Genomic DNA, 9,651 nt, shown 5'->3' with positions numbered 1-9,651 from the left:
TAGGATCACCTTATGATGAGGGTGGAGGGCAGGGATCATGTGATGTACAGATAGAACCACCATTTGATAAAAAATAACCAAAATAACAGTTTGCCACTGCCACTCATAGCATCTTATTTTTCTATTTCTCTTACTATAGCCTGCTGGATGTAATCAATGTGTGTGTGTGTTATCAACATTGAATCAAACCCATGTTGCTTCAGGACGAACATGATGCAAAAATAAAGATATGATTGTTTTTTATATGAAAGCTGATTTTGTCCTGACTTTGTTCAAACTTTATTATGTGTCCTAATGCCTGAATGTCCTGTACCACCATACCTGCTGTAGACCTGTGCTACCCCAGCAGTTTGACCACCATACCAGACCCTTAGTTATAAACAGTCATTCTGCTTCTGGGAACCTCTTCATCTGATGACCATCTAGTTCCTCTTCAACCACAGAGACCCGTGGAACCAGAACCTCTCCTGTTCTGCACAGTACCAGTCAAACGTCTGGACTCACCTTCTCATTCAGTGTTTTTTCTTTTTTATATATATTTTCTACATTGTAGATTAATACTGCAGACATCAAAACTATGAAAGAACACATGGAATTATGCAGTGAAGAAGGAAGTGTTGAACAAACCAGAATATATTTTATATTTTACACACACACACACACACAGCTGATTGAGAGAATATCAAGTGTGTAAAGCTGTCATCAAAGCTAAATATTCTGGTTTGCTTAACACCTTTTTTGTTTACTACATAATTCCATTTGTGTTCATTCATAGTTTTGATGTCTTCAGTATTACAGTATTACAGTATTAACAATGTAGAAAATAATATAAATAAAGAAAACCATTGAATGAGAAGGTGTCCAAACGTTTGACTGGTTCTGTATATCCCTATATGTACTCTGAACAGGGACAAACAACCACATAGTTCATACAGATCTGTTTTGTTTATTAAAACAAAGTAGTCGGGCGATTCATCCAAACATTTCATAGACAGACGATTCAACATTTCTGTTTCAATGAAACAAAACGTACGAGCATCAATCTCAGCCAGGGAGAGAGAGAGAGAAAAAGAAAAAAAAACAGTTTCAAAATTCCTTTTCAAAATATCGTCCATCGGTTTGTGTTTGTTTCCAGAAAAGAGGAGAGACACAGTAACAAAGTTCAGAAGGACTCCGGGGGGGTGAGTCCTGTTAGACTGGAGGAGAGTCTGCTGGGTTTGGGTTCTGGGTCAGTCTGGGTTCTGGGTCAGCTGTCTGTGGAGGAGGAGGCAGCACTACGGCAGCACTATGTAGCAGGACGCGCCTCTGGACTCTCTCCATGGGGGTGCTTTATGTGGCAGGTCTTGGTCTCTGCCCCTATGCCCAGCAGCGCGTTACTTGGCAGGCTTGGCCTCCAGGGGGCTGTCTCCCGTGTCCAGGGTCTTGAGGAGGCGGAACAGCCCGGCCGCCTCGCGGATGCGGCTGAACTCGATGCAGAAGGCCTGGACCTCGATGAACAGGTCCTGGACGTTGATGATCTTGTTCCGGATCAGAGACTGAAGGAACACGCAGACCAGCCGGACCAGACGGTTCTACACCACGGAGAAATAAACACAGAGAAGAGGGGAACAGAGGAGAGAGGGAGGGGAGGGGAGAAGGAGGAAAGGAAGAGAGGAGGAAGGGTGGGGAGGGGACGGGAGAGGAGGAGGAGGGAAGGAGAGGAAGAGGGGAGGAGAGGAGAGGAGGAAGGATGGGGAGGGGATGGGGGAGGAGGAGGGAAGGAGAGGAGGAGGGAGGGAGGGGAGGGGAGTGGGAGTGAGGGAGGGGAGGAGGAAGGAGAGGAGGAGGAGGAAAGGAAGAGGGCAGAGAGGAGGGTGACAGGGGCAGGTTACAGAGAGGCTAGGTGGTTAATATGACGTCTACATTAGAGCCATGTGGTTCTGTGGCCTGACGCCACACTGGTGACAAGGCTGCTTCCTGTCTGAAGACGTTCAGACTGTTGGGCTGGCATTTACTATTCTTCATTCCCTTCAATGCATTACAGATGAGCCTGTCCTCCCATGTCTATCTCCTCCAGCCTCCCTGGTTAATAAGAGCATCCTCTGGAGAGAAACAGACCTGCGTCTACAGTATGAGACAAACCCTTTAGATCTGTCCACTATGACTATGACAAACACTCATCTGCAAACCCTCCCCCTCTTCACAACAGCCCCTCCTTCCCTCCCTCCTCCACCCCTCCCTCCCTCCCTCCCACCCCTCCATCCTCCCTCCCTCCACCCTCCAAACGTACCTGCATGTATTTGTCCTTGATCTGTTCACAGGTGGAGATGCAGTTGGAGATGTACAGGTGGATGAACTCAGGCGGGAGGTCGACAGCAGTGGTCAACCTGGGGGACACAGAGAAAAACCACGTTGATGAATAAACCAGATAAACCAGAATAAACCAGAATAAACCAGAATAAACCAGAATAAACCAGCCTTATATGAACTACCAGTCAACCCCTTTGGGGAATATGGTTCAGTACTAACTAAGTAACTAAGCAGCCGTTGGTTAAGCCGTTTCACAGTTCAGAGGAGCAGCAGATAAACATCTAACCAACAACAAAACCACCCACTCAAACCCACCGCTATGACCCCCAGTCTACCCCCCTCTCCCAGGCCTAGCCCCAGAGCTCGACCCCTACCTGTTGACCACCTCCATGGAGTGCAGGGACATGTCCATGTTGACCAGCACAGGGTTAGGGTTAGGGTCAGGGTCAGGGTTAGGGTGAGGGTTAGGGTCAGGGTTACCTGTTGACCACCTCCATGGAGTGCAGGGAGGGACATGTCCATGTTGACCAGCACAGGGTTAGGGTTAGGGTTAGGGTTAGGGTCAGGGTTACCTGTTGACCACCTCCATGGAGTGCAGGCTCATGTCCATGTTGACCAGCACAGAGAAGTACTCAGTGATCTGGCTGCTCTGCATCAGCTTCAGCAGCATCTCTATGGCGACCAGCGGGTTGTTCTCCACCAGGTCAGGCAGCTTGACCGGCGTCAGGCCGATGTGGTAGACCAGCTTCAGATCCTTCTCTAACTCTCCTAGCAACTGCAGGGAGGGGGGGGGGGGGAGGGGGGGAGGGAGGGAGGGCGGGGGGAGGAGGGAGGGAGGGAGGGAGGAGGGAGGAGGGAGAGAGAGAGGTTTATATCCATCCACGATCCATTACAGAGAGGAGATTTCTCCTGAGGATTCTATCAACCTACTTTTACCCATGGAGGACGTTTCTCAGACAGATTAAATATCTAAACTAAAACCCTGGACTAGGACTATCTTTAATCTGGGTCCCAGGACTAGGACTATCTTTAATCTGGGTCCCAGGTAAAACAGCACCGAAACGGATGCCTCTTTTAAGAATCTAGGTGTTTATATGACAGAATGTCTCTGGGACAGTCTGACTCTGGGGCTCAGAGACGAGGCCAGAGGGACAGAACAAGAAGGTTGTTTCCACTACGGTCTGACCCCATGTCTGTCAGGGTCCCACACCTTCTGAAACAGCACATTCAAGGACTTTCAAGACTCAATTCCCTCAAATTCAAGGACCCAACACGGCACAGTTTGAGACAGATCTAGATGAGAATTTATATAATAGGAACTATCGGCTCACAGACAACAATTAAAAAGAGAGGCTTGAATGTAGAGGCTTGAACACTAGATGGTCTCTTGCCTTCTCTACCACAGCACAGCAAAACAATATATTGTGAAATATAAAGTTAAGCAATACAGAGACTTATATATATAATTTGTTTAGAGAGAGAGAGAGAGAGAGAGAGAGAGAGAGAGAGAGAGAGAGAGAGAGAGAGAGAGAGAGGGGGGAATTAAAGCACTTTCAATGACTGTCTATTGTCATTGAATGTCTATTTTCAAAAACTTTTAAGGCCTTGATTTTTTTTCTTCAGATTCACAAACTTTCAAGGATTTCAAGGACCCGTGGGAACACCCCCCCCCCCCCCCCACACACACACCTGTGACTGCTGCTGGGCGGACAGCGGGCTCTTGAAGGCCTTGGACATGATGCGTTTGATCTCCAGGCCGGTGCTGTTCTTCACACACATGGAGCGGTCCCACTGCACGCTGTGGTCCGGCTCGGTGGGGTTCAGCCACGCCAGCTCGTCCTCACACACGTGCAGCGGAGGAGGCGGCCGGATGAACTCTGGACGGAAGTGACCTGGAGGAGGAGGGGGGGGAGGAGGAGGAGGAGGGGGAGGAGGAGGGGAGGAGGAGGAGGAGGAGGAGGAGGGGGGGAGGAGGAGGAGAGGAGAGGAGGGGGGGGGGAAGGGGGGGGGGGGGGAGGGAGGAGGAGGGAGGAGGAGGAGGAGGAGGAGGGGGGAGGAGGAGGAGGAGAGGAGGAGGAGGGAAGGAGAGAGGGAGGGGAGGAGAGGAGGGGGAGGAGGAGGAGGAGGAGGGGAGGAGGAGGAGGAGGAGGAGGGGAGGAGGAGGAGGAGGGGGGGAGGAGGAGGAGGAGAGGAGGAGGGGGGGGGGAGGAGGAGGAGGAGGAGGGAAGGAGAGAGGGAGGGGAGGAGAGGAGGAGGAGGAGGAGGGGAGGAGGAGGAGGAGGAGGAGGAGGAGGAGGAGGGGAGGAGGAGGAGGAGAGGAGGAGGAGGAGGAGGAAAGGAAGAGGGGAGGAGGAGGGAAGAAGAGGAGGGTCACAGGGGCAGGTTACAGAAAGGCTAGGTAGATAGGTATAGAACATCTATGTACTGTATATACCATATTGACCCGAATATTTACATTTTTGGCATTTAGCAGACGCCTTATTCCAAAGCGACTTACAATCAATACATTTGAATACTAAGCATGTGAATCAGCAGTCCACTATTCGTTGCAGGAAGAGTACTCTAGCTCGGGCCCGGGGCCACTGATAGAAGGAAAAACCTTCTCCCTATTATCGCCTTCTACTAAAACTTTTTTTTTTTTTTCTGGAGAAACTGAGAAACAGTACAAGGGGGGCAATAGAAGTTCTTAGGGACACAGTAGAGGGGAAAGCGGGTGTCTTTAGGAGACGTAGTGGTGAGGGTCAGAAGATGTCTCAGGAGGAGCAGTTAAGATGTAACCTGAAGAGATGGGTCTTCAGTCTACGACGGAAGATGGGTAGTGACTCTGCCGTTCTGACGGCCGTGGGGAGCTCATTCCACCAGCGGGGAGCCAGTGTTGTGAAGAGACGTGATCGGGCAGCCCGACTGCTGTGTAGAGGAGGTGGGGCCAGTCGGCCAGCCGAGGTGGAGGAGCGGAGTGAGCGGGCAGGGGTTTGGAGGGTTACCATTTCCTTCAGGTAGGCAGGGGCTGTCCCTTTAGCTGCCTGGTATGCAAGCACCAGGGAATATAAGACGACCCTGATTATAAGACGACTCCCCTTTTTCAATAATTATTTTTGGTAAAATACTTTTTTTGAAGACCAAATCAAGAAGACCAAATAAAGAAAATAATTTGATTTGTATTCACCAGTGATGTGAATAACGGCGTTAGAATAAACGGCGTTACTAACGGCGTTACTTTTTTCAGTAACGGGTAATCTAATTGATTACTATTTCCATCGTTGTAACGCCATTACCGTTACCGGTAATTCAATGCGGCGCGTTACTAGTTACTTTACTGAAGCTTCTCATTGTCATCTGACCTCAGTCACAGCTGCAAAGGTGTTTGTTTGTTTGTTTGTTGGGGAGGGGCGAGACAACCGCTTAAGTGATCATGATTGGCTATGGTAGAGAAAATGTCATGGTAAGCCAACCATAGTTCAGTGTTGTGCGGATGTTTCTACACACAAACCACACGCGCGCACAGCACCACACCCACACACTCAAACTATCAGAGAGATACACGCAGCAATTGCGAGTCCCGAGTGTTCTGAGGTGAACGTGGCGTTTTCACGGTGGAAGTACAGGCACTATTTCAACCTCATTGAGGTCAAATGTAAAAACGTACATGTGATGTGTACTTTATGTCCCGGAGCTAAATGTTTGTCCACGTCCGTTGTAAGCAACTCTAACCTAATGAAGCATCTCTCAACGGCACACGCTTCTACAAAACTAGTGGCTAAAACCGTTGATGATGATAGCAGGCCAGGTGTGGCTAACGTGAGCTCCGCTAACAAAGAAGGACACGGAGCCACGCCGTCCAAGCAGCTAAAGCTGGATTTTTCTGCGTCAGCTCCACAAAAACTTGTGACACAGACTGAACTGAACGGAATGATAGGCAGGTATGTTGTTGAGAACATGCTTCCGTTATCAACAGTTGATTCTGACTCCTTCAGAGCCCTAATTGCCAAAATACCGGCGAGGGGAGGGGCCGGTCCGCCATGCAGAAAGACGTTTTCTAAATATATAGACGCCGAGTACGCCAAAATGAATGCCGAGCTCCAAAATAAATGTGAAGAGTTAGAATATGTCTCTACAACTGCAGACATTTGGACTGCACATAATAAAAGCTATCTTGGCGTGACCGCGCATTGGATTCATCCACATAGCATGGAACGAAGGAAAGCCCTGGCATGCAGACGATTCAAGGGCCGTCATACTCACGACAGTATTGCAACTGAACTTGACTACATTCACTCATCCTATGGCATATCCCACAAAATAACATCAACTGTCACGGATAATGGCTCTAATTTCGTCAAGGCCTTCAAAAAGTACCAGCCAGCCAAGGAGGATGACTCTGGGGAGGATGAGGATGAGGTGACTTTTCTGAACATTAATGATGTCTTGCAAAACAGTGTTGGTGATGATGATGCTGTGATTACTTTGCCGCCACATCAGAGATGTGCATCGCACACATTAAACCTGGTTTCATGTACTGATGTTGACAAGTGGCTACTGTCAAGACCAGAAGCAAAAGCAATATACAGAAGTGCTACGACAAAATGCACAGGCTTATGGAACAAGGCTAGCCGTTCAACGGTGGCCGCAGAGACCGTGGATGATGTCATCGCAAGGAAGCTGCTAGTCCCTTGCACTACAAGATGGAACTCGTTCTATGATGCCCTTGTTCGAATCTGTGAGATCCCTATAGTCGAGCTGAACACCATCTCCTCCAAGTTCGGGTTGAAAGCCATCACAGAACGAGAGCATCAGTACAGCAGGGAGTACTGTAGTGTAATGAAGCCACTAACAGTGGCCTTAGACATTCTTCAGGGAGAAGACCACTGTTTCCATGGCACACTCCTACCCACGCTCGAGACACTGATGTTCAAGACCCTGGAACTGAAGAGTGGCCTGCAAATCCTTGTTGACCTCCCAGAGGCAGTTGTCAAGGTAAGAACTAGTATTTGGTTAATGTGTAATGCAATTAGTGTGTGTGTGTGTGTGTGTTTGTTTGTGTGTGTGTAAGACAGTCAGTATAATATGCTCTTTGCATTATGTATCATTTCAGGCAATCAAAACAAGATTTGCAGAGGTGCTGGAAAGCGACAATGCTGTCTTGGCTGCTGTGACTCTGCCCAGGTTTAAACTACGTTGGCTGCGGACACAGGACAGGAAGGATAAGGCCAAGGCAAGTCTGCTGGCAGAGTGCTGGAAAAGTGTCCAAGACGAAGACCAGCAAACAGGTACTACCAGCACACCAACACTCACTGACTCAGCCATAGAGGAGTTCTTTTCCTTTGAGGATGAGGATGACCCCTCTGCTACTGCTGAAAGTGAAGTTGTGGATTATCTCAAATCAGGAGGACAAGGGATGGACACTCTTAATGGATTTCCACGGATAAAGAAAATTTCACTCAAATACAATGCAGCCACTCCATCCAGCGCCCCCGTAGAGAGACTGTTTAGCCTGGGGAAGCTCGTCTTCACTCCAAAGAGGAACAGGCTCTCTGACCAGAAGTTTGAAAAGCTTCTGCTTTTAAGATACAATCACTGGTTTAATGGCTAGGATGGTTAGATGACTGGGTTGGCTGGATGAATGAATGCATGCATGGATGGATGGAATGGAATGGAATGGAATGGAATGGAATGGACTTTATTCGTCATTGCTACAGTACAGGTACCAAACAACGAAATTTAGGAGGGGTGGCTCCCCTGGTGTTAGGAAAGGGGAGAAAAAAAAAAACATTTTAGAAAAAGCATAAAATCACAAGAAGGTAAGGAGCTGGTTTACATCAATAAAGGCTATGTACACAATCCACTGTACTAGTGTTAGGAAGGAGTGTATGGATGGATTTCAGTACTACTTTAAAAGCACTTCATATTGTTTAACTGTTTACTTTTGTTGTGTTGAAAATACTTGGAAGTTACAGTATGTCTACCAGTTGTCTGAAGTTGTGTGACAGTTTGATTTATTTAATTTACACTACAAAGATTTAAAAGCACTTCATATTGTTAAATGTTTACTTTTGTAATGAAGAAAATACTTGAAGTACAGTATGTCTACCAGTTGTGGTCTGTTGAAGTGCAATAAATATGAAAAGTTCCCTGCTGAAACCTGCTCAGAAAAAAATCCAAATAATTTCCTTCCTGATAGGGACCCGCTAGCCCGCTGCACCGGGGTAAAAAGTAACGTACTAGTTACTTTCCCTAGTAACTAGTTACTTTTATAATGAAGTAATTCAGTTACTAACTCAGTTACTTTTTGGGATAAGTAACTAGTAACTATAACTAATTACTTTTTAAAAGTAACGTGCCCAACACTGGTATTCATATTGAATGAAACAATGCAGGTTATTTTTATCATCTTGGGGTATGGGCATACAATCGTTAGGTTTTTCAGTCACGTATTCACACACCCTCCTGTCAATCACCTGGAAGAGGACGGCGATACGCTTTTCTCTGACTGTTACCATTCTTAAGCCGATCTTTTTGGGCTCGTCAACTTCTAACATTACACTCTGTCATATCATATTTCTTGGCTGCTCGACAGTTGTTTGATGCCTCTGCTTCATTGATCACCATGGACTTAACATTGGCATCGTAACTCCTCCTCTGTTGTTTGTTAACTTGACCAACCACTTGAGCCACTTTTTTCGAGCTGGTCCGAGTGTCTCTCCGCGGGTGTGTGTGTGAGTGTGTCTCCATCTCTCCAGGCACCGTCACTGGGGTGTGTGTGAGAGGGAGAAACACGGTGGCTCGCGTGGGGAACAGTCTTTTGGCGCCATACGTTGTTGTGAATTAATATTGACGTGTAAAAGTCTAGGGCGCGAATATAAGACGATGCAACTTTTTTCCAGGGAAAAAACCCCGTCTTATATTCGGGTCAATACGGTACTTATATAGTCCCACTTACTCTCCAGCGGAGGTCGAGGGCCGGTCACCAGAGACTCTGTGATCTGATTGGCTACTGAGCTGTCGAACCCGGAGTTGGAGGAGTCTGGGTCTGGGTCGTTGATGATGCTGGGGAAGCTAGCCTTGCTCTGGGTGGGCAGCTCCGACTGGCGCTCTGGAGGGGGGGGGTAGGGGGAGAGAAGGGGGGGGGAGAGAGAGAAGAGGGGGGAGGGAGAGAGAGAAAGGGAGGGAGAGAGAGGTTAGACATGAGGAGGTGAGAGATGGGGGGGAGAGAGAGAAGAGGGAGGGGGATAGGGAGAGAGAGAAGAGGGGGGAGAATAAGAGAGAGAGGGGGATAGGGAGAGAGAGAAGAGGGGGGGAGAATAAGAGAGAGAGGGGGATAGAGAGAGAGAGAGAGAGGGGGGAGAATAAGAGAGAGAGGGGGAT

General features: G+C 48.1%; 1 protein-coding gene across 1 annotated transcript in view; it reads right to left on the bottom strand.

Moving 5' to 3' along the window:
• Window positions 1-970: 970 nt before the first annotated feature.
• cnot11 (CCR4-NOT transcription complex, subunit 11) overlaps window positions 971-9,651 on the bottom strand; it is a 12,544-nt gene continuing 3,863 nt past the window's right edge. The window contains 5 exon segments of the mRNA XM_080536292.1: window positions 971-1,571; window positions 2,270-2,366; window positions 2,862-3,064; window positions 3,979-4,181; window positions 9,227-9,379. Of these exon segments, the coding sequence (XP_080392418.1) occupies window positions 1,374-1,571; window positions 2,270-2,366; window positions 2,862-3,064; window positions 3,979-4,181; window positions 9,227-9,379 (854 nt within the window). The 3' untranslated portion in view covers window positions 971-1,373.

This window comes from Nansenia antarctica (genome assembly GCF_963989245.1).
Source record: "Nansenia antarctica genome assembly, chromosome: 7".
NCBI lineage: Eukaryota > Metazoa > Chordata > Actinopteri > Argentiniformes > Microstomatidae > Nansenia > Nansenia antarctica.
This window is presented reverse-complemented; position numbering and strand designations above follow the sequence as displayed.